This window comes from Phalaenopsis equestris, unplaced genomic scaffold (assembly GCF_001263595.1).
Source record: "Phalaenopsis equestris unplaced genomic scaffold, ASM126359v1 Scaffold000202, whole genome shotgun sequence".
Taxonomy (NCBI): domain Eukaryota; kingdom Viridiplantae; phylum Streptophyta; class Magnoliopsida; order Asparagales; family Orchidaceae; genus Phalaenopsis; species Phalaenopsis equestris.
In genome coordinates this window covers 283,806-310,245 of record NW_018164644.1, presented here as the reverse complement: position 1 = coordinate 310,245, position 26,440 = coordinate 283,806, and the positions used below count along the sequence as shown (strand labels likewise).

The following is a 26,440-nucleotide window of genomic DNA, read 5'->3' as shown; positions in this document are numbered from 1 at the left end:
TCAAGGGGCTTTTGGACGGAGTGTGACCCTGCTTTCTTGATCGTCATGTAATCTCTGACCGCACGCTCTTAGCATTTGGCCGCCGTAATTATCCGAGTTTATTGGGCAAGTGTTTGAAAACATAACGGATTGAGCTCAGTTCCTCCCAGGAACACTCCGCGTAGTGCTCTTTTTTGGGAACTGGTGACGCATTAATGGCTGCTTGATGAGGATGCTTCGTTTTCTTTTTGGGAAATGAAACGACACAATGTCTTATCGTCGAGTCAGCTACTTTTCGTCAGGTGGCGCCCCCTTGAACATCGGACTTTTGCTCCCTATATAAAGGGAGAAGAGGTTCACGGTGTCCTTGCCATTTCCAACATGTGAGGGTGGAGAGTGGTAGGACGGCTCCTTACACAGCCGGGGGTGGAGTTCTTCCATTTATATTGGTTTTTGTTTTTGTTGTTTTGAGACCGGAGCCCTCATTTTAACCTTTTTTTCTGCTAGTCGTGCATCGAAGGGGAGGGTTTTATTCGGGTCGGACATCGAACCTCGGCTGAGTCGAGTTAGATTTCCAAGTAGAGACCTCCTCATTTTAATCTTTTTCTGCTAGTTGTGCATCGAAGGGGAGGGTTTTCTGCGGTTCGGACATGGAACCTCGACTGAGTTGAGTTAGATTTCCAAGTAGAGACCCTTCCTGTGAACGGATGGTGTACACTTCTGGAAAGTTGCTAAATTCACCACCTCAGGAGGACATGCGTCCGTTCAGCCATTTCAACCGACCATGTGAGGTTCATTATGTCTCTCTGCGTCTCCTTACCAGGGTTCTGAGAAAAAACATGACACTTATGGTGGTAACGGGATTTGCTCCCGCTCTTTCTGGTTGTCTAAGATCGCGTTAAATAACCAGAACTCTGCAGGAGTGTGGCCAAGGATTTCTTTCGCTCATGGTCGCATTCTGCTTTCTGAGCAGATATTTCAGGGTGTGAAGGAATTTTTAAGCCTAATCGGAAGGGACCCGAGCCAGGTCTCTGAGAGCGAAGCGACCGCCCGGATAGCATCTCCTCAGCCCCTTCTCTCCCCTCTGATTCGAGGGGGATCTGGCAACATATTATGCTTCGGGTGTCTGCGGCGAGGGCTTCCTTTGTGTCCAGAATGTCGGGGCATTTCATACACAAGGGAAGGCTGTGGTGAATAGAGTGGGCCAAGCCGAATTTCTTGGAGAGGGCCGTCTGGGTTGAACTAACCTTTTAGTTGCGAGGGCGCTCTAGGTAGAGGAGTGTGCTTGTCGTCCAAATGACAAAGTCTTATCTCTTCAGCTGTATCGGTCGTTACGCATACTATGGACCGACCGTCCCTTCGGAGGGTTAGTTACAATCTCAAGAGTGGTAAAACAATTACATTGTGTCTTAGTTAAAAGATATAAAATATGTGCCTGGTATATTTGTCAGTCGGAAGACGTCTTATATCTTTTAATTAGATTGAATAATACCACTTTTCATTTTTGTCATATCCCCATTTGTGTCACATCTTATTCTTCCTCTATCACTGTAATGCTGTGATTTTATTGTTTTCGATCGGTCGGCAATGCCTCTCTTGGAGCTGTCATTCGGTTCGACCAGGCCTCGATCGACAAAATCCATCTTTTGGCAGCTTTTCGGTCGGTCCAAGTTCCCCGAGTATCTTCGGGGCCTGAGACATTAAATAGGAATTAGTTTCTATTTTATTGTATTGATCGAAAATTACAATAAATAACAACACTTTCTTTTCGGTGTACAAGGAATAAATTCGGAAGACAGTTTTTCGAAGGAAAAAATTTCTTAGGTTGTCTCTGCTCCAGGTCCGTGGGAGTTCATTTCCTGTGTATGTCTTCAGTCGATATGCCTCGGGCGAGGCGCGTTGACGGACAATATAAGGTCGGCTTCAAGTCTAATCTAATTTACCGACCGTCTGTCCGCGAGTTGTTGGATCGGCCTTTTTTGTGACTAGATCTTCCGAGGCGAAAGCCTTCTCCCAAACATGTCTATTGAAATAGCAGGCAGTTTGCGTAATCTCTTTCTATCAGAGTGCCGTTCTGTCTTGGCTTCCGCGAGATCGAGGGCTAGCATCGCCACCTCTATGTTAGTATGTTGTCACCCTGTCATTTTATCTCTAGCGAACGAGGAGGCTGTGATGATTATATTTGACCTGTAGCACGACCTCCATTTCATGGGTTAACATCAATGGAGTTTCTCCGGTAGCCGAAGAAGGTGTTATTCGGATTGCCCAGAGCATCGATGGTAGCAGGTCCACCCACCTTCCCTTGACTCTTTCGACCTTTTTTTGTAATAGACTCAGGATGACCCTATAGTCTTAGTCTTAGCCTAGCCTATACCGGAATGGACTGGGATGGAATAGAAAGAACGCGAAGCGCTATAGGGTCGGTTTTTGGGGGTGGGGGAAGAAGCTTGCTTCTTCACAAGCTGATCCCCGCCCCGTTTCCTGCGGCTTAACGGCTCCTCAACTTTCCAAGGTCTTTGACCCGAGCTGACTTTGTTAGCTACCCCGGTCTGCCCGTTTGATATAGGGTGATGGAATGAGGCGAACTTCAGATCAATCCCTTGCTTTGCGCAGAAGTCTTTCATCCGCTAATCCACAAATTGAGTCTAATTGTCAGTGATAATGACGAGTGGCAGTCTATACCTGTAGATTAAATTGGACCATATGAAGTTTCAGATTGCTTTTACGTTGATTTGAGCTTCAATCCATTTTGAAAATTAGTCAAACGCTACCAAGAGGAACTTTCTCTTGCCTCTCGACCGGGGAAAGGATCTGAGAATGTCAAGTCCCCACATGGCGAACAACCAAGGGCTGACTATTGGTTGTAGCTTCCGAGCTGGCTTATGATGTAAATGCACGTATTTTTGACATTGTTAGCACTTTTTTGAGAATTCCGCCGCATCTTTCAGGTGTGTCGACCAGAAGTACCTCTGCCGCTGCACGGGGTAAGCAACAGTCTTCCCTTCAGAGTGCTTGCTACATTCTCCAAAACGTATCTCCTGGAGCACATCTTTGACTTCGACCTCTCTCAAACACATTATTTATATCTAAAGAACTGATCTTCTTAACAACTTCCAGTCGATTAAGAGATACAGGGCGGTTTTAATTTTAAAAAGCCTATGATCTTCAATATTTTCTTCTACTTTCCCAATCTCCAAGTAGTGGATGTATAGATCCATCCAACTCTTGGTCCCGTTGATCGCTACCTCCATGGTCTCCGGTTCGTTGATCGTTGGCCTGGTAAGTTTTTTGAGTATTCCTACCAAACCGATGCGTTTAGAGAGGATAGCGGCGACATGATTATCCTCCCGGTTGATGTGCTCGATGCGAAATTTCTTGAATTTTCCGGTATCATTTTTTGTTTTAGCGGGGCATCTCTCCATCAGCCCGTCTCTGACTTTAAATTCCTCATTAACATGTTTCACGACTACTAAGGAGTCAGACCTTACTAGGATGCCCTCGACGCCTATCTCGTAAGCCAGGCAGAGCCCGACGATTAGTCCTTTGCTTGATTATTCGTGACTTTAAACTCCACCAAGATCGTTTGGTAGAGATGCTCTCCGGCCGGGTTGCATTGGGCCAAACCTAGTCCTGCTATTGCCTGTTTGGAGGCTCCATTGACGCAAAGGATCCACGCCTTATCTTCAGTGAATTTCTCTTGTTTGACTCCTCTATCTTGTAAAAGTCAGATAGAAAGTCTGCGATTGCTTAGGCTTTGATTGTAGTCCGAGGGACATAGGTGATGTTGAATTCATTAAGTTCTACCGCCCACTTCAACAGTCGACCGGAGTACTCCGGCTGTGTGAGCACAAATTTCAATGGATGGTCCGTGATGACTCAAATCAAAAGCATCTGGAAGTACGGTCGCAACCTGCGAATGTTAGTTTTTCCTTTATCGAATACTAGATTTCGACGCCATGATGCACTCGACTCGTGTAGAAGACCGGGTCCTATTTTTCCGCATCCTCTTTGACTAGAACTGAGCTTATTGCCTCTTGCCCGACTCCAAGGTACAGTGACAGTTCTAAAATTGGTTTCGGGCTGTGGAGCATTGGTGGGGATGCTAAGGAATCATTCAATTTTTTGAACGTCTCTTCGCATTCTATTGTCCATTTGAAACGTTGATTTTTCCTTAGTGCCTTAAAGAACGCTGCACACTTGTCGCCCGACTGTGCCTGACAATACAACCCGTCAGTTTTTGAATTTCCTTGGTGTTCTGTGGGGGGGCGTGTCTAGGATTGCATGTATTTTCTCATGATTGGATTTCAATCCCTCGGGAGTCAACAGGAAGCCGAGGAACTTGCCGGTCAATGCCTCGAAGGTGCATTTGGCAGAGTTCAATCTCATATTGAATCTTTTGAGTGTTCCGAAGGTTTTTTTTAGATCTTTGATGTGTTGTTCGACTGACTTACTTTTAACTAAGATATTGACAACATATGCCTCAACATTTTTTTCTTTTTGATTAGAAAAAATTATATCCATGAGGTGCTGATAGGTTGCCCTAGTGTTCTTAAGCTCGAAAGACATTACGTTGAAACAAAAAATAAAAAAGCCTTGAGCAGTAATAAATGCCGTTTTCTCTACATCATCTGAATGCATCTTTATCTGGTGTAGCCGGAGTAAACGTCGATGAAACTTGTTACTCAGTATTCGGCCTCTGAATGTTCCAAGGCGTCAATCTTTGGCAGGGGGTAGGTGTCCTTTGAGCAAGCGACGTCGAGGTTAGTGAAATCGACACACTTCTGTCATTTGCCGTTGACATTCTTGACCATGACCACGTTTGAGAGCCAAGTTGGGTACTGGACTTCACAGATGTAGTCGGCGTCCAACAACTTTTGTACTTGCACTGCTATCAGTTCGGTTAAAGTTTTGACGGTCAACTGGATCTTTTGTTGGACCGGCTGAGAATAGGGGCTGGTGTTCAATTAGTGACACGTATCGATTGAAATGTCGGACATTTCCGCTGTGGTCCAAGCAAACACTTTCTGGTGCTCCTGAAGCGTCTCTGCCAATTAGTTATTGAATCTTGCATCAAAACGTTCACTGATTAGAAAAAACTTATCAGGTTCTTCGTCGAACACTGTCACTTGGGGGACGACCTCACTGGTCTGGAGACCCTCCCTTTTTATTCAAATGTCGAGTGGTTCATGGTCGACGCTTGAAATTGCTCACAAATAACAGCTTCTAGACTGCTCCAAGTTTACACGGATCGTAATTACTTCCTCATCGCGTGTGAATTTTACGGTTTCATGTTAGGTGAAAATTACTGCCTTATAGCTGTTCATGAGTGGCCGACCGAAGATAGCACTATAGGTTGGCGGCGACTTTACCATGAGAAAATCCTCCATGCTGTTATACTGCTTTTTTGGCTCTCCCCAAGAGATGGCGGGAGCAACAAGGCTTGGCGCCTCCTTCTTTTTCCCAGAGAATACGAACAATGAGCCGACCGTTGCTGTTAACTTGTCGACCTTCAGACCGATCTTGTCAAACTCTGATTTGAACAGGATATTCACCAAACTTGTCGTATCAACGAGAATACTACCTACTTGGTATTTGTTGATTAGCGCTATGACGACGATCGCCTCGTTGGGGGGGTTCCCCTTGGGTGAGAGATCTGCATCTATAAAGATAATGGGTAAGTGGTAACTTGTGTACGAGATGACAGAGCATATCTCTTCCGAACTCTGTCTCTTTAAGCCAAAGGGTCGGGGTCCTCCCTCGAAGATGGCGGGGATTATCCCTGCTACGTGGACTCGTTTGCCCTGACAATTCCGTTGGAGGAATCCCCTGTTGACGCTTTACCTTGCCGTTGTGTATGTGTGCCGACCGCTAGAAATTCTTTAAGCTTTCCTATGTGGATGACTTCCCGATTAGGTTCTAAAGGCGACGACACTCTTCTTATGTCGTGTCCGTGGTCACTGTGATACTGACAATATCTTTTCGAATCTCATAAGGTCGATGGCGCCTTTAATGGTGGGATCGGTTTGAAGTAGTCATTGTTTTGGATTGCCTGTACTATTTCGGCCATAGACACATTGAGGGGTTTCAATACTTGCATTTCCCTGTAAACTTGTGGTCGTTCATAATATTGAGCCGACTGTTGATTGGAGCGCTTCTTTCCGTCACGGTTGCCTCGGTTGTTTCTCTGGTGATCTCGAAACCGAGAGTTATTGTTTTGGTGACCGACGGATTGATTGTCCTTCATTCTTTATTGTTCTCTCTGTTCATTCTCATTCTTTGACGGGTGGTTGGATGATTCCAGCTTACCCTTCAGGGAGTTCTGGAGGTCTTCTTTGACGAGTATGTGTTCATTTTCCATCTCCAATAGTTCGACAAAAGTAGTGGGTTTAAATAGATTTAGGTCATACTTGAATCGTTTGATTCAGACTCCTCGCTTCATGGCTGTTCCGGCTTCGATTTCTAACTTCCATCATATCATTCTAGAAACAGGCGATGTAGGCCTGCAGGTTCTCGTTTTCTCCCTGCTTGAGGTCAAGCAGGGCGTTCGAGTCTTTTCTTGGTTTCTATATGTTTGAGAAGTGCGAAACAAAGGATCTCTTAAACTTGTAGTAACTTGGGATGGTTTCAGTTGATAGACTGTTGAACCACCGAAGGGATGACTTTTTCAGAGTGGTTAAGAAGAGACGACACATTATTGAGTCTTCCATTTGGAGCAGACCGACAGATGATTCAAATGACGCAACGAGTCGGTCCTCCCTTTGTAAGAATCCTGGCGAGGAATCCTTAACTTGGGCGGAGGTATCGCCACTTTGATTTGGCGAGTAAAGGCCCCTCTTGCGAGTGATCGGGCAGACACTCGCATCTGTTTTTCCCATCGCCCTGTTTGCCTGCGCAGATGTTGTTGTGTCCGTTTGTTGGGACTTGCCTTATTTCTCTGTTTGTTGGTTGTTGACCTGGTTGTGCGGGATAGACGAGTTTTTTGGTGGGGTTTTTGGGGACGAACCCCCTGGGGTTCCGCTTCCAGGCAAGGCGCTTGGTCGTTCCTCTGGTGATTGTTGCCCGGAGGTCCTCGTATTGGTCCATCATGAGGGTCATTTGGGCTTGTAATCCCTGAATCGACACATGGACGTCTGGCTGTGTAGCATCTCTGTCGGATTCTATGCGTGCTTTCTTTCTTCTAGAAGTTTCTTCTTCGTAGTTAGCTCCTCTTCTCATCTGGGGCATGCCACTCTCACCGCACCATCGTTCATGATGTTAGATCTCAGATTGTCTTTTGTGAACACGCCTTAAGAGTTAGAGTTTAGTAAATGGGAGAATGAAGTGAATCAAGTGTTACTGTGGAGAGAACGGAGGGGAGAGTCCCTTTTAATTCATATTTTTGCTTCCTATTTATAGGGGTTTATTTTGTACAATATAGAAAGGAGGGAACAGTTATAGAAACTGTTCTTAATCTGATAAGTGCTTTAATAAATTGTATGGATTTCATTTCATATCTGTATTACAATTTGAATTTTGATATGACAGTAATTAGTTGATCGACTTGCTAGAGTTCGGTTGAGCGATCGGTTGGAGACCGTGCTTTGTGTTTGCTCGTCCGAGGCATTTGATATATCGAGGCGTTTAGTTGAATGAAGATCTCGTCTGACATGACAAAAGCGGGTCACCTGTCCAATCACGATCAGAGGGCTTCTGCTGGCGCTTTGGTTGGTCAGTTGGATGATTATTTAGTCAATTTGTTTTGTCGGCTGAATCGTGGCTCGTTTATTGTCTTGGCTCAAGTCTTATGGTGCCCGCATCTCGTTTACTTGGTGGTTTTGTCGCCTTAGTCAGATACTCCTATTTGCAAGGTCTTAGACGAAGTTTGTCGCTGCCTGTGCGGGGTATTGGACGAGACTTGCCGCTAGGTGAGTTAAGCATCACCCTTGACAGGTCTTGTCGCTATCAGGCAATGAACCATCTCCGGAGCTTTGACCTGTCGCATGTTTAGAGACGCAGCTTCACCTGCTTGGCAGCGATTTATCGATCAACTATTTACCCTCTAGGAAAGTTTTTTATTTTTGGTCATTTGTTCTCTTTGAAATTCGTGCCAGTAATTTTAATGTATACAAATGTACATAATAACATCTATATATAAGCTTATAGGTTGTGAAATACATCTATATACAAATGAATATTTCATTATTCATAATATACATTTTTCTCTTACGAGACATTTGCATTTATCTTTTAATGAATAATTACTCACTTATTAAAATTATAGGTCGTGAAATAAACTGGTTTATCCATTTATATTAGAATTTACATGTCATATTATAAGGTGACATCTTCATAGAAAAATTATAATGCAATTATTTATACAACAGTTTTGACATGGGCATTTTATGACTATCAATATGAAAAATCAGATATAGTTTAATTATATTGGCAATTAGACATAATAGTGAAAAACTATAAGCAATAATATATTTTTTAAAAAAAGTTACTGTAATTTAAAAACATAATTACGACTTGATTTCTCTTGATTCTCGTCACCTTGAGTCTTTAGTTCCCCCCTCCCCACCCCCCTATTTAATGTCTATAAATATAAATCATAATATTATATTAATCATTTAATTTTCTTCATATTTAATTTGTTATATGATACTTTATGTCTAAAACTAAAGGTGAATTAGATGTTGCATTAGTAGTTTCATTTAAATTTTTATTGAATTATTTTGAATAAGCTTTCTGAAGTAACAACACACCTCAAATAAATTCCTTTGGTTGTTTGGTTCTTGAACACCTCTATCAATTTACTGATCCCCTCAATTAGAAACCTTTAACTTTTGCCATTGATTAGAATAACTCAAATTAATACTAACATCAATTTAACTTTCAAAATATTACTTATTCACACGTACACACACACAGATATATATATATATATATATATATATATATTTATTTATTTATTTATTTATTTGCTCAACAATTTGAGTATCAATTTCACAAAGCCAACTGTACCAGAGGAGATTCAACCCCGGACCTGAGGGGTCTTATACCGTGGATGCCAACCAACAGACTGGGATATGTGGCACACACATTAAGTTGCATTTGGGCTAAGTTTATATATATATATATATGTATAAACTTAGCCCAAATGCAACTTAATTGATTAAGTTCAAACCTTCTCACACAGTGTATATGACAACACAACGCCTTTCCTCACTTGATTTGAATCAAAATCTTTTTATTATCACAAATTCTAATTAAAATAAAATTTCTCAACTTTAATCATCATACAAAACTCCTTTAACTTTAATTTAAACAAAACCCTAACCTCGCCTAGTTTCAACTGCCTTCTTTGCACGTCTCTCGCAAAGCCTGCGCTGTGCTTCTTCTCCAAGCTCGATGTTGCCTCCCTAGCTATTGAACACCTCATATCTTTGGTGTCATTGCACTTGCTAAAGCCACAAATTGAACCTTTGCTTAGATTTGATACCTCCCTCTGCCCGCGAAGATCCGCACTCATTGTTCTCCTTCCCACTTCTCGAAGCAGTTTGTCCCGCTCGATGCTCCTCTTCAATTGCACTAAAAGCAAATTGCACTCAAAGCTTCTCCCCCATTGTGACGCCTATGTCTCTTGTCGATGCTAGGGTTCGCCCTTACTTCCTCGATGCTGATCACCTTCTTTGCACGACATCAAAGCTTTGGGACATTTGAAGCACTTGACTCTTCCTCTTTTGTGTTATCTATTCCAATTGTAATGAAACGACCCTATATGAGATCATTTTTTATTTTCTATTTTCTGTTTTTGATTAATACTTGTGCAAGTAAGTTCTGAGCTTAATAACCAACTGTAATTCTTCATTTCTCATTAATCTTTATCTCTTTAATTTTCGTCTATTTCATTCCTACTATTTACTAGTGTAGTCCTTCGCTTCTCTTTCTCTAGTTTGATTTTACAAGTGAGAATTGATTCTGCTGGTGATTTTTTTCTGGAGGCTTGGAGTATTATTACTTGTAGGTGATATTCATTGCTTCTCAGTTGTTGAAGTCTATTGCTATTTGCTATTTGTAATCTTTTTTTCTTTTTAGCTTGTTTTTCTTCTTATCATGAGTTGTAAATGGAGTTTATGGTTGTAATTATCAATTTTTCTCAAAAAAATTGGCCATGACCCTCAAATTTCAAAAAAAAAAAAAAAAAAAAAAAAAAAAAAGGGGTTTTTTTTGTTTGTTTATTCATTTTTTTTAAAATATTTTTTTAAAACATATGAAACGTGTTTTCAAAATATAAAAAATAAATCAATTATGTTTTCGCTGTTTCAAAAATATATTTTTCGGACCTATGCACTAAATTCTTAATTTAGCTTAATCATCATTGGTCGAAATTCATAACCAAATTAAGCCATTAGTCCACTACTTAACTCCTAAACTTGCTTAATTAAATCATTAATAAATTAATGGAATTATTAAAATTACTTAAATTCAATATATCAAAAAATACTTAATTATACTAATAGTCATCTAATTAAAGCATTAATTATTTAAATGGGAGTTAAAGAAATTTAATTAACTTATAATTACTCAATTTAATAATAAATTTACATAATTGATTTAATAATTAATCAATTAAACCCATAATAATTCAAATAAAATACTATTCGTTTAATTAAGTTAGTAATAATAAAATTAAAACCTTAAATTATTTAAACATATCATTAAATATATAAATCATTAAATAAAACATTAAAAAACTTAATTGAAATACTAATTAATGAATTAATTGAATATTTAATTAAGTAAATTGAATTTTTTATTAATCCATAAAATTTTAATAAACTTTTAAAAATTTTAAATCAATTAAAACTTTAATTTAACAAAACCTTGACATAATAAAACAATTAAGTAATTAAATAATTTCAATAATTAAAATGATATTAGTTATTAAAATTTAATTATTTTTTTAAAAGGTATAGTTTTTTTTTAAGAAAAAAATAGAAGATACCCAACCAAATATGTTTATATTTTATGTTTTTAAAAACGTATAAGCATAACAGTACGAAATGAATTTTTAAAAATGAAAACATAAAACAAAACGTATTGAGAATAAAAAACAAAAAGTGATTCCAAGCAAGGTCCAAGTCCTCCTTTGATTTTGCTCGAGCGACTCTTCTCCTCCAAATGTCACTCATATTGTATTTTACCATTTTTGTTAAACACAATTATTACATCTTGGGATATGGAGTTTCACTTTGTTATGTGATTGAATTAAATTTTCTTCATGACGGTGTTTTAACCTTCTACTCTTAATTTACTCTCAACCTGTTCAGTTGTTTTGTTAAAACTTGTGCACAATGAGTTTGTGAAGAAAACTTAGTGGAACAATTAGGTTAAATTACACTAACTTAGGAGAATAGGAATATTGCTTATAAGTTTGTGCAATCGGTGTAGGGAGAAATAAAATCCCAAGGAGTTTTACATTATTTATGAAACTAAACTGAAATTTGAAATCCCAAGCTTTCTTTGACCACCTGAAGTGGCTAAGCAGGAAATCTGCTCCTGATTGACATCAATAACTATATCACTTAGGTAAATCTAGGTTTTTATAAACCATTTCAGGGGGAAAATCTTTCATTTGATAGAACATTCGCTTAATTTACTTTGGTTTTTGGAAGTTGTAAAATTAGGAATAATAGCTTTAAAATCTCCAAAATTCGAACACTTCAGACCATACTTAAAACCTGTAGGCTAGAAATTTTTCTGATTTGGAAGTTAATTCGTTTCTTATGGGATTGACACACGAACTCAGATTTGTATATTACTTTAGTGACTTGTGTAGCAGTTTCGGGCATCGCCACCCCTTTGCCATTTTCTGTAGCCCTCAGCCCTCCCAGCCACCCCTACCATCTTCTATCACCGCTTTCCCACTGTACAACCTCTTTTATTTACTGCTGCCCCTAAACTGCAGCCCAAAACCCCATACTGTTGCTACTACCATCCACCAACGTCCCTACCATCATTTCAACCCCTTGCCGTCCCTTCCAACCCCCATAGTTGATCAACAGCACTCTTTGATCGTTCCCCTAGTGTGAGTTGGATGTCACGTTATTGCTATTTCCTATTTTCGTTTGTGTGGTTGTACTTCCCTATTTAATAACTTTTGGCATCATGCATCCTTTACTAGGTAGAATGATTGACCTGAGGTAACATGAGTAGACTTTCTTAAAGAAATTTGCTGCGGAGGGTTTAAAATGATGGCGATGGTAATCATAGGGATGTGTAAATTCTACACTGGCATGATAATAATCCTCACATTTTGCACACAATAGTTGGGCTTGATTGTCAATATGCAATAGCAGCAAGGTTGATGTTTTTGTAGCAGATCATTATCATTACCCTCACAATCATTTTTAACTTTATCCAACCATTTTGGCATTGGTTTTAGGAATCTCCATTTTCACAAATAAGTGCACATACTATAATGAGTAGGGCTTGCTTGTGGCAATGGGAGGATTTGGTGTGGGAGAGAAGAAATAAAAGTATGAAGTCGACTTAAGGAAAAATTTGAGGACCGGAAAAAAAATATAGAGCCTCGGAGAGAAGTAATACTTATTCACTGCTTTTGGCTGTCTGGGCATATAAGGAAATGAATTTCAATTAAGGATGAATTTCAGTGGGACAGGATAACAGTACAAGGAAAAAATTGCGAAGAAAATGGGGAAAGAACATTAAAGTTAGGTTCAGAATATGTAGAAGAGAAGCAATGCCATTAGGATCAAGGGAATTGCTTGGCTTTCGCTAGCATCTAAATGGCGATGGAAAGAGGATGATATTGGAAGGAGATTCATTCGATGGAAATTAATCGAACCCTATTTGGACTTGCTAAGATGTTGAGATATGAATTGCATTCAAGTTTGAGATTGGACCAGCTTTGATTGAGGCGGTTGGTTTACTTTGAATGATCTATGAATATCTAATTTTTTATTTTCTTTTTTTATGATCTTCTAGAAATTTGTTACAAGAAAGTTTGAAAATGAGATTCAGTTTTTTTTTTTTTTTTTTTTTTTTTTTGGAGGCGACCTCACGGGCGACCCCCAAACGCAACTTCCCCCTTTTAAACGCCGACATTTATGAATTATTCTTAATGATTTGAGTTAATTTTTTTTTTTATCAGAAAGTGGAAATACAAGCGAATTCGACCTCGCTGAACATGATCTCGGAGGGGTTTTATTGGAGCTGTTGTTCTAAGATTCCCAAAAATTATGTGAGCTCTTTTATGAATTATTCTTAATGATTTGAGTTAAATTTTTTTTTATCAGAAAGTGGAAATACAAGCGAATTGTTCTGAATATGTAAGTCTTGGGTTTGATGAAAGATCTGGAGTAGAAGAGAGTTTGACAGAGAGATCCCAAACTTGTAGCCTCAACTCCCCATTTACGTGAGCACGTCTAGGTCTGCTCTAGAGGATGGTCTATATAAGGAGCTATTGTTGCTATAGCAGTCAGGTATGTTGTTGCTTCCCGAGTGACTTGCCATGGATGACTTGATCCAATTTATCAGTCAGCTTAGCTGTACCGACTTAGGTGGCTAGATCCAAATCATTAGCATATCTTGTTGAAAGGACTTGGATCACCCTGGCTAGTTTGATATAGGTTTACAAATGAGTAGACTACAGTTTAATGGCATCACATGTATGGCCCATTTAGGGTAAAAAAAAAGCTCATGTTTAACCAAAAATTAAGCTTTTTAAGGAAGCATTATAGGCATTTACCGAGCTTATTGATTTCTGCAGGGAAACGTTGAAGCAGCCATGGAGATATATGAGAAAGCAATCAAAATGGCCCATGAGAAGCAGATTTTGAAGATACTTCCTCTTTTGTATATCAATTTTGCGCAATTTAAATTTGTGGTAATTTTCTTGGAATCTTGCTCTCATCTGTTATCAGGAAAAGTCATTCAGGCTGATGGACGCTGCTCTTTATTCCTTAAGCTTACTCTTTCATTGTTTTATTGTTCATAGTTACTGAATATCAGCATTGTGATTTATTTAATATACGGAGTACAACTATATTGTGGTTCATTTAGGAATTAATGCCCATTCTGAATTATGTGATTTTAATGCTTTCTTCAAAGAAGTACAGTAGGGAAGGAACAGTAGATATTACAACAGCCTTTTTTTCATTGTTTTTTTATTTGGCATGCAAACAACATGGATACTGTCAAATGAAAATCAAAGATGTCACTTATATGACGAATGTTTATTCTCTAAACTTATCTTACGATGCATCAACTATTTTTCTAACCCTGGATGGTTGAAGTGCCCACAAATTCTGAGCATGTTAAGGTTTGTCCAAAACTTGCTAAATGGTGAGTCTATAACGTTACATTCCACGTGCAGGCCATCTTACTACAAATGAAACTGAAGAATTGGAGGATTGAAGAAGAGAAAAGGAACTATCATATTTTATTCATTTAGTAAAAACTTTTAAAATATATAGACTTTAACACAACAATGAAAGAAACTACTATTATACACTAAACATAATACTTAGTATCAGACAGTAATGAAAATTCTCAGAATTTACAAACTACGCCAGCTGCTTTTTTGCATCTCTTTGGTATGTGATTAAACAAACTTCATTTAAGTGGCATAATGTGAGGAGATTGACAGTAAACAGCAGCAAATATGTGTCCATATTTGCTTTGTATTACAATATAGATTTGCTTCCATGGATTCAGTTATATTATTATTTTTCACATTTGCTTGCAGCCATATAATTCTTGTCCATGTAATAGCTCTGCAGATTTCTTCAAATCCAGTATGTAAATATTTCCAAATCTGTTTCTAGTCATGCAAATTTTGCCCAGATTTCAAACACTCTTATCTCAAGCTGTGTAATGGATGTTTAGCATTCTTCCCATCTTGGCGATTAGATTGATAAAATTGTCTCTAGGGAGCCTTAGAAAGAACGTCACTAATTTGTAGATGGGTTGTTGCCATGTTCTATTTCAATCGCTTCCAATCAAATGAGATGTAACAGAGGCTCACAATCCAATCAAACACATTTTTTACCATATTTGTACATATTTTTACTAAGTTGGATTAAACAGAATTATTTTACCTTGATCATCACAAAACTTACACTATAGTCATAATTTCATAAAATATGTAAGTGTGCATAACCTAAATTATCAAATAACTATAGAGCTTCTAATTAACTTCAATTATAATTAATATATATTAACAATCTTTAGTTGATGTCACGTACCTTATTTTTTTATATTATCCAAAATTATATACCCAAAATTCTTTGGTATTGGATAAAATGCAGTCACTTGACTATAGCCAACCTGTTCTTTTTGACTTGTTCAAAATAATAGTTAGTGTAGAATTTTGAGTTTTTTATTTTGAGTTGCATTCTTTTTTGTTCTCTTCTTATTATATTATATTTCTTTTGTTCGTTGTCGAGTTATTTTACCTTGGCTAAGCTGTATTTGTTGTACTTAAGCTTGCCCTAGCAGTTTCTTATTATAAAAGGAGATGAGTTATAATTTTACAATTATAAAATAAGATGATACAATTTTCTCCACATTTCTTTATGGTATCAGAGTTAGGGATCAAATCCTAGATCTTCCTTCAGTTGTAGAACCTCTCTTAGCACCAAAATCATTACTGTAGACCCATCTTTAATCGTGATTGCAATCCTGTTGGCTCCCAGCTTAGCAATCTCGACTTGTCGCGTGTTTGTAACCGCGACCCCATTGACGTTTCCTAGTGAAGTAAAATTACAAACATTTATGTGTTTGTACCCTTCGGTCCCCACGTTAACTTACAGTACTTTCTTGTAGATGCTAGTTCTCCTTTTTTCTTGCCGAACGTCGGCTGACTCCCATCTGCTGTAGTGCCAGTGATGCCCATCTTGTACAACGCCGGTTCCCTCCTTTCTCCTGCAGTGCTGAGGGAATACTATCTTTTGCAACTTCGGTTCTACTACCTTCTCCTGCAGACAACCAGCTAACATGCACGACCTTCCTCTGACGACCCAACAACTCCTTCCCGAACAGACTGAGTCGTAAGAATCTTGCTAGCATTGCATAAGTTCCTAACCAATTGATTCTTTCCAAGTCTTCTAATCATTCGTAGCTCACGCACGTAACACATCAACAATGAATCCTTTTCAACCCTAAACGCGTGTAGGGGATGTGATAAAGTACATGATGAAGATGCGAGCTATACTTTGGAGGTTAGTTATGAATCAAAAATCAAGAATTCTATCCAATCAACCTCGAAACTCTCTCATTTTATCACAAATCATAAACTTAATGACCATAACTTTCTTTAATGGGCTCAATCCGTGTTTATGTACATTTGTGAAAAAGGAAAAGAGGAACATTTCATGAGAGAGAGTGTTACGAGGGTGTCTATCCTAAGGACAAATTTGTCTTTTGTACGTCTAAGGGCAATTTAATCTTTTATTATTACATCTTTTATTATTATTATTGTTGGGTATATTACTATTGTTGGGTATAAATAGGCTTGTTATGTCTAGGGTTAGTTTTAGGCAGAAGATTGGGTTGTGACTTCGGTCTAGGGTTTGGGAGAGATTTCCTACTTCTTGAATCGTAGGAATTGGGAGATATTGCCTACCTCTCAAATTGTAGGTGCTTATCTTTGTATTTGTGTGAGTTGTTTGGATTATTGCAATAAGAATTTAAGTTTTTCCTAATTTCTGTGAAAATTTGTCGATTTCTATCTCGAATCATAATAAATTGGTATCAGATCAAAGATTATTGGGGAAATAGTACTCGAGATTGCCATACAATCGGGCAAAGATCGCTGCGTGGGAAGGACCATGACATCTAAATGATTTTGTGACTTCACCTCTAGATATAGTCGCGATCAGGGACAACAACTGGGAAGCGGCATAAAGAGATCCAAAACTCCCAGTTTTCTCTTCCTTAGGCGCCTTCTACTCAATAGAGCCGCGAACAGAGCCTGTTGAAAAGGCGGGATTGGAGCCTGTCATCTTATTAACCAAACCCTGCCATGCATATGCGTTCAACGCTTGCGGGAAAGGCATCGGGGCTTACCGAATCACGTACAATTTCTCTTTTTGCATGGGGAAAGGATCGCTTCTCTCATCCTTTTCTCTGATCCCAACGAACGGCTTTGTCACACGAAGGATAGTGATGAACGATAAGAATCAATGTTCATTGACGGAATTACAGTGTGCCTTGGGCGATACAGTCACTATTCTCGTAGCTGCGTACAGGTGCTTCTGTCTTTTGCGATCGAAAGTTTTCCTGGGAAGAATGAAAACCATGAAATTAGATGATTTGGACAAGAAACTGGAAGAAGAGATTAGCCAAATCAGATTTGAGATGACAGAAAGATTTGTCACCATAGATGAGAGGTTCTCTTCTATGAGGAACCAATTGGAGGATCTACTCGAGAGCATGGGGGAAATTTGAGAGATGCTAAAGGGGCTTATTGAGATGCACTCCAAGAGCCAACCAACAGCTCAATTTGCAAATCTTAACTAAAGGTTGACTTGGGAATCTGTAGCAAGATCGAAAGGAAAAGAGATCAAAGGTGAGAAATGTAAGGAGTAAAACATTCACCATCACGAACCTCCTCTCAGGGCTCCGATTAAGGGTGAATTAGAGATTTCTGATGGCAGCGGTTGGGCCGAAACATGAAGAAAGGATTATGTTAGAGGTATGGAAAAGTACAAAGAAGAAGAGAGAAAAGCAGGGAGGGGATGACTACGGTCGAAGGTAGAAGTTTTATCCTTGATACATGGGGGGAAACAATGGAGTAAGAGGATGTTGGGGTGGGGATGTTAGAGTCATGAAGTTGAAGATGCTGTTTGAGGGGGAAGACACAAATGGGTGGGTGTATCGGGCAGAGTGATACTTCACGTTGAATGAGTTAGATGAGGAGAAAAAACTCATGGCGACAACATTGTGTTTGGAGGGGGAAGTCTTAGCCTGATTTCAGTGGTGGGAGACTAGATACTCGAATCATTTGTGGGATGAATTTAAGGATTGTTTGTTTGAATGTTTTTGAGTCATTTAGGAAGGAGACATATACGAGCAATTCTATGCCTTAACTTAGGAGTCGATTGCCATGGAATATAGGGAGATATTTGAATTATTGTCGAGATAACTGTGGGGATTTCTGAAGTTGGACTGGTGGGGAATTTTATAAAGGGCTTAAAACCCGACATACGGGCAACACTCCGACTATTAAGACTGCGGGGATTGAGGAAGATGATTGAGCTAGCCCAGATGGTAGAAGACAAGAACCAAATGAAGAAAGCCAACAAGAGCAACACAGATGGAGCGTCGTATGGAACTGCTGCAATCATGATGATGTCAAAATTTCAGACAGTGGAAATCCAGAGAGAGGCTGTACGAGACACAAATAATAGACCAATATTGGGAGCAACACTCAAACGCCTTACAGAGACATATATTCAGGAGAAGCAAAGGGGTTATGTTTTCGGTGTGATGAGAAGTTTACCCCAGGACATCGTTGCAAGGATCGATGATTAAAAGCTCTCATAGTCCAAGACAAGGAAACAAAGAATGACGAAATAGAGACTGCCGTGGGGATGGAGGAACGCTCATTTTTTTTCACATTAAGTACAATGCATCTTTTGGGGTGGGGGGTGGGTACTGTTACGAGGGCGTCTAGCCTAAGGGTAAATTTGTCTTTTGTATGTCTAAGGGAAAATTAGTTTTTTATTATTATTTTATTGGGTATAATGTCTAGGGTTAGTTTTAGGCAGAAGATTGGATTGTGAGTCTTAGGTCTAGGGTTTGGGAGAGATTTCCTGCCTCTCAAAATGTATGAATTGGGAGAGATCCTCTACCTCTCAAATTGTAGGTGTTTATCTTTGTATTTGTGTGAGTTTTTTGGATTATTGCAATAAGAGTTTAAGTTTGTCTTAATTTTTTTGTGAAAATCTGTGTTAATTTCTACCTTGAATCATAATAGAAAGCACAGATCCTGAGCTCGTTGATCTTAATCATCGTTCTTGGAAGAGTTAGAATCATATGGTCATGTATTGTTTGATTAATTCTATTAGAGTTTGGAGAAAATTTCTTATTTTATAATACAACACAAAAGATTTGGGAAGCAGCTCGCGAAACTTATTCCGGTACTGAAAACAATGCAGAATTGTTTGAGATCGCAAAAAAATTGCATGAGCTATGACGAGATGAGTTATTTATAACTCAATACTTCATCACTTACAAAGTGCTGGTTACAGTTAATTATGTATGATATTTATGTAAGTGTCATCAAAATGCTATGTTCTATGAAATAATAGTGGATAAGAAGAGAATGATCAAGTTCTTATTCAGTTTAAATTAGAACGTAGATGATACCATAGGAAAAATCTTGGGGATGAAGCCTCTCTCTATCATTAAGGAAGTCTTTACTGAAGTCAGAAGAGAAGAAAGTAGAAAGAAGTTCATGATGAAAAGATGTTCATCTAGTACTAAAAGCTCCAGCTTATACACATACAACTCCTCCCATTAGGCAAAATCTAAGAAAAATTGTCCCTTGTGTGAACATTACAAGAAACTCAGTCACAAGAATGATAAGTGCTGGAAACTATTTGAAAAATCTGCATATTGGAAACCTAGGCAAGGAAAGACCATGACAGCAAGGCCCAAGCTGAAGGGTTAGTTGACTCTAGCCCCTTCACCAAAGAACAACTGTTTTGAAGAAACTATTTTCAAGCACTTGAGTGGCCTACCAGCTTGATGATACATCAATGTATCATGCTCTACTACCTCGCTAATAATGGAAGATTTCGACCTTAGATAATAGATTCCACCACCTTTATAATAATGGAAGATTTCGACCTTAGATAATAGATTCGAATGCTTCTGGTCAAATGATTGGAGACATTCATGCTCTTACCAACTACAAATAGTTCACTCACTTCAAATTTGTTAAGGCTTGTTGATGAATCTCACTCTAGGATTGTTGAGAAAGGAGAAGTGAAAGTATCCAAATATATTCAGCTCTCTTCTGTGCTATATGTTCCTCAATTAAGTTGCAACTTAATTTTAATTAACAAACTTACTAATGACTTTAACTATGTTACTAAATTTCATTCAAACTCTTGTGAATTTTAGGTGGTTGATTCAGGGAAGGTGATTTACAGTGCTTAATTGTGTTAAGGTCTATACCTGCTCAAGGAAAGCTATTCTCTAAATGTACAAGTGTCTTCTTTACCATCCTCTTACCATATTTCTGAATTTGTTCCGATTCCGTTGAAAAACAAGTTTTATTATGATATTATTGTTCGGGTTATCCCAATTTTCATTATGATACAAAGTTGTACCCTCATCTATTTATTAATAAAAAAAATCAGGGATTTTTCTGTGTAAAATTTGCCAATTGGCTAAACACACTTGTCATGTTTTTCTTCTATCTCAGTACAGACCCTCACATAAATTATTTCCTATTATAATTCTTAATAATATTTTCAGCCATTCTTCATATAAAAGTATTTGATTGTCTCTTTTGTTCACATTTATCAACTAAACCGCTCAAAACTTGATCCAAAATTTATCAAATGTGTTTTCCTTGCATATACTTTTAACCAAAAGTGATACAAGTGCAATTCCCCCATTACGACAAAAATACAACTCAATGGAGGTTACCTTTTTTGAAAGCCAACACTACTACCATAAATTCGATATTTAGGAGGAGAGTCCAGGTGAATATCAGACTTGGGACCCCATTTTGGATACCCGCAATGATCTAAAGTCATTAGTTATTACAACCAACTCAACTTCCCCATACTACTTTGGATATTTACACTATTCTTTAAGTCATCACAACCTATTCTCCTTTCCTCTAACCATCAGGACTCCCAATTTCTACCGGTTGAGATCATCCAACCTGAGATTGACAATTAATAACTTTGTGTGTACACTAAGAGAAAGAAATTCACTAAGCAGGATAAGAAAATAATATGCACATGATTGTTCACAACCAAGCCTAAATTCACACATCTCTGAAGTTCCAAGGGAGGTGGAATCCAGTGGAGAAGACAGGAAAAAATGAACAAACTATCCTGTCCAGGATTATTTTTCTTATGAGAGGATCTCATGAACTTATAAAAACTTTTGTAATGTAATTTTGATAGAATGCAGATACCCAAGTCAATTCATGAAGCACTTCAAAGTCTATAGTGGAAAAAAGTCGGATGATGAGGATGTCCAAGCACTTGATCTAAATGGCACATGGATCTTTACAAAGCTTCCTCCATATAAAAGATATATTGGGTACAAATGGTGTTCAATGCCAAGTATAAAATAAATGAGAGCATTGAGAGGTTCAAGGCTAGGTTTATGACTAAATATTTCACTAGGTTATGGGATAGACTATCAAGAGATCTTTGCTATAGTGACTAAGTTTAAATATTGTAAGAGCTCTTCTTTCCTTAATGAACAACAAGTGAAAATTGCATCAACTTGATATCGAGAATGTTTTTTTGAATGGAGACCTTTAGAAAGAAGTGTACATGAAATCCCACTATGATTGAAAAATGACTCAAATAAATATTTGATTTGTAATATATGAAAGTTACTTTATGGTCTCAAACAATCTCGAAGGGTTTGGTTTGATAAGTTTGGGAAGATTATGAAATCTAATGAATACATTTAATGTTAAGCGGATCAGACACTATTCATAAAGCATACACAGGGGGTAAGAATGATATACTCATTGTGTATGTAGATGATACGATTTTGACAGGTGATGATGAAAAAAAAATTGGGAAGATTAAGGAGGTCCTAGCCACTGAATTTTAAATTAAGGATCTAGTAGTGATGAGATACTTTTTGGGCATGGAAGCGGTTAGGTCCAAAATAGGTTTTATGATATCTCAAAAAAAGTACATCCCAAACTTACTAAAAGAGACAAGAATGTTGGGGTGCAAACCTATTGAAACTCCTATGAATTTCAGTAAAAAACTTACATTCAAGGGGAGAAAAGACACCGGTGGAAAAATATAGATACCAACGATTAGTGGGTAAGTCTATTTATTTGCACACATTAGATCATATATCATTTCATCTGTTAGCATTACGTGTAAACATATGAATAGTGCGAATGAAAAATATTTGGAGGTGATTTACAATATATTGAGTTTTCTTAAGAAGACCTCCTGACGTAGTATTATTGTTTAAGGATTCATATAACAGAGAGGTAGAGGTGTACATTGATGTTAGTTGGGTAGGAGAACTCACGGCTAGAAGGTTCATGTTTGAGTATTAGTTCTATGTCTAGGGAAATCTTGTCACTTGGAGAAGCTTGCAGTAGGTAGTGGTTTTGATAAGTAGTGCAAAATCTAACAATCTAACACTATGGGAATTTGTGAAGGAATGTGGATCTAAAAGTTACTAAATGTGTTGGGGTACTTCACGTTCAATCCCATAAAGATGTCCTGTGACAACCAAACCATCATTAATTTTGCAGTTGAGAAATAAGAGAATACGCTTTTCTCCCTCTTTCTTCATTTATAACATTTGATGAGCTAAAATCTCAGTGGGCAAACAATCCTAACACATGGTTTAAAATTCAAGAAAATAATATAAATATGTGGATGCTAATTTTTTGTACTAACATGACCATAATTAAATTTATATATTGCTAGCTTATCACGAAAAGCGTATTCTTGAAATTAATTATTTTGATAGTTACATGAATAAATAAGTTCCATTCCTTGAAAGTTGAAGACAACTATGGTTTAAATTTATATATCGATAGGTTCTGCCCTAACATTCATGAATCTTGTGAAGATCAATGTTTAGACTCATGAAGAGCTTAAACTCATAGTTATTATCAATGATCAATTTGCAGAGTGCTTCATTATCAGGGCACTTCTAATTGTTGTCTTCAAATAGATCCAGTTGTTGTCATTGACGTTTGAGAGAGTTGATCAGGCACTTTATCGCAATTCTCAAGGATTTTCTTTATGCAAAAGATTTTTAAGCAACAACAGATCAGGCACTTTATCGTAATTCTCAAGGATTTTCTTTATGCAAAAGATTTTTACTGTATTTTTAGAACTTAATTTTCTTTGATAGCTTCCTAAATATGATCGGCAATATAGTAAGAACTTGATGCGGAAGCTTTTCCCGCAAAGTTTTCTTGAGGTACTGGAGCGGTTACAGTACCGCGGGAAAACAAATAACTGAAGATGGATTCTGGTTGCCAAAACAGTTCCATTTTCCTTTTTTATTACTTCTTCCTATTATCCTTCATTTCATTTTAGCCCTTCCCTATGTATATGTGTGTGTTAGGGTTTGAATTAGGAGTTTTTGGTGAGTTTTCTGTTTGGATAGCCGTCGGCGTCCCTCTTCTTCTGTTTCTAGGGCTGTATCCGAGGACAATTGGTGCTCCGATTGTATCTTGCTCTGAGGTGGTGAACTACCCCCACGTCCCCTCCCTTCTTCCACCCACCTGTTCGCAGCCAACCTCTCTGCACCCCTCCCCTTCACTGCCACCTGCTGCTGTGTTGCTCGTGCCGCCCTTCCAGCCTTCCTCCCAGGTGCCCACCTATACCGGCCTCTATCCCGCCGTGAGTCTTCCCCTGGCAGACCCAAGCTTACCATACACGCAAGTTTCCTTTCTCCTATTCCTTCCTGCTGCAGCCCACCACAGCTCCCGTATTCTCGTACACCTCTCTCGGATTCCCTCCTGCTGCAGCCCGACAACAATCCCTTCACCCTACAACTGCAGCCCAACCCCATACAGCCCACCACAGCTTCCCTATTCCCTTACACCTGCAGTCACAACCCTTGCAGCCTACCACAAATCCTGCACCCAACCAGCCCCACCTTCTACGGTCCCGCCACCATCCACCACCTTTTGTCATCACCCTAGGGTGTCATTGTGTTGTGTTGTTGGTTTCTTATTTTAAGGGTTGTTTGTAACCCCTTTTGAGTTTAAGCAATAATATTTACATTTCTATTCAGAAATTTTCTTTGTTTTTGATAGTCATGGAGTTGATTAGCCTTGATGTCACCATTTTATTTTCATATTTTCAGGTCTTATTTGCCAGATATCCTTTTTTTTTCTGGTATAGTTGTTGATCCTATTAGGTAGTTATTTTTTTCTTCCTCAAATAAACATCATGGACTGTCTATTGAAGATGGTTGTGGCAATCGAGCTTGTGTCTGTGTAAAATAATTTTATTTTCGGCCCCACTAGTAGGCTAATAACCAAGCAACTCAAGTTCATAGGTGACATAAGACATTTTGGATTAAAAGGAACTAACTCATTTAATTTTCTTGTAAAAACCAGCACTATATATAGTTTAAGACATAACAATGAAAGAAAATACAACCAATTAACTTTAATTATGAGATAAGATGATACATAATTGGGACATTTACATACAAAGCATACAATTCTTATGTATTTACATATCTCACACCTAAAGTTTCATAATTACACACATAACATTTAAATCAATAATATACATAAAAAATAGCACTATTACCACTTCTTAAGAGTGAAATATAGATTTTCATGCATAAGTTCAAAGCACCAAAATGCTATGTATGTAAATATGGAAGTTTAGGTTTGAGTTATGTAAATACATAAGAATTGTGTGATGCATATGTAAATTTCACTACTTATATCATATTTTAAATCAACTATTGGGCAGGGCATGATGAAAGAAGTAGTTAAAAATTTAAGAAGGTGAAGTAGTTAAATAAATGGATGAAAATGACACTTCCCAAAACATTGGAAACTTCTTTTTTGCTTGACATTTCTGTAGTTGGTTGGCAATTTTTCGTTTCTTTATTTTCTTGATGCACTTTGCCAGCCTATAATTAACATAATTGAGTACAAACAAGCATTCAATACTTATGATAGTGGATGCAGGCACCAAAAATTCTCGTATAGCTTTCCAGCAAACTGCTATTCTTGTGTACTTACATTACTGCTTGATATGATGCCAGTTTTCTGGACAGATTAACACTTGTAAAAATAAAATGCTTGTCATGAAACTTTTTGTCATGCTGGAATTTACTGCATGTCATTTAGTTTATTCTTCCGTCTGCATTGAATTCAAATTGTTATGTTTAATTCTAAGAAACATTTGCAATGATGAATATTTATTTTTAAATGACACATGTTAATGTAGTATTTTTACATCATTCTTTTTCATCAATTTCATTTTTACATTTTTACATTTTTACAGGCTACTCGCAGTGTAGATGCTGCCAATGAAGTTTTCCGCAAAGGTATCCAACAAAATCCATGCAAATTGATTATAGAGGTCCCAACTTTACCTTTCTCCTAATAAGTGTTCTGAGTTTTACTCAATCACATCATGAGTTTTTTAACCCAGAGTTTTCCATTTATTATCTTAGTTTGTGTTTATTTGTTCATGCCACTATCATATCATTGTTTGCAGACAGAATTATAGGTCGTAGATTAACCATTGAGATTCTTGGTGTCAAGCAAATCCTTTCTCTTAAAGCATGTGTGTCCTAACATCAACGATTACAAATACACAGACAATCAAAGTGTCATTGCCTTTGTGAAGAGTATGTAGAATCATGATGAGTGTAGTCCATGTGTGCAATAAACCAACAGAACTTCCACCTCCCCTCTGCTACCCCCACACAATAGGCACACTAAAAAAAAAAAGGAAGAACGAGAAAGAGAGAAATTATCCCATTAGTTTCATTTATGTATGTGAAATTGTTGACTGCAGTATAACTCCACAATTTCGTCACCGAAACGCGCCATAATGTTGGTGTTTCTACTCTATTTGCAGTTGACACTTCTAACAGTGATTGTGAATCAACAATTCACCACTTGTGGTTGAGCTCTTTCATGTCAGCCAGTCACTATAAAAAAAAAGAGCACCACACAATGTTTATGAGAAAAATGTTGCTATATATATGTATGTGTATATATATATATATATAGCAATGTGTGGGAGGGCCCAAACATGACACCCTGCCTACTAAAAAACCACAAATGATTCCAAAACTAGAAAAACAGAAAAAAAAAATATTAGATACTTCAATAAAAAGCCTAACAGTGCAAAAATACATAGTATCAGGTGGCTAGAGAGCGACTCAATTTGGTCTTGCCTCTGCCTCTAGTTCTAAGGAAGGAGCAAGCTAATAAGCTGGTAAGATGATTGCCATTGCCAGAAGTAACCAATGTATCATCCAATATGTTCCCGAGCTAGAGTCGGCCTACATTCTTCTTCTTCCTCCTGGAATAAACCTGTCATTCCTCTTTCGAAGAATCAGTTTGATGGGGTGGTAGAGCTGAAACAGAAAAAATACCAACCATTGTACCCATAATAAGTTCTGGTATATGTGAAGTATGAGTTGCCTCTACACCGGATACTTTCGAAGAATCAGTCTGATGAGAAGTAATTAATGTTGCTATATATATATATATATATATAAAGAT

General features: G+C 37.9%; 1 protein-coding gene across 2 annotated transcripts in view; it reads left to right on the top strand.

Moving 5' to 3' along the window:
• Nucleotides 1–26,440, top strand: part of LOC110022764 (pre-mRNA-processing factor 39-like) — a 50,389-nt gene that overhangs the window by 19,111 nt on the left and 4,838 nt on the right. For both annotated transcript variants that reach the window (XM_020721861.1, XM_020721862.1), the window contains exons 8-9: nt 13,754–13,870; nt 25,206–25,248. In XM_020721861.1, the coding sequence (XP_020577520.1) occupies nt 13,754–13,870; nt 25,206–25,248 (160 nt within the window). The remainder of the gene's footprint in view (nt 1–13,753; nt 13,871–25,205; nt 25,249–26,440) is intronic.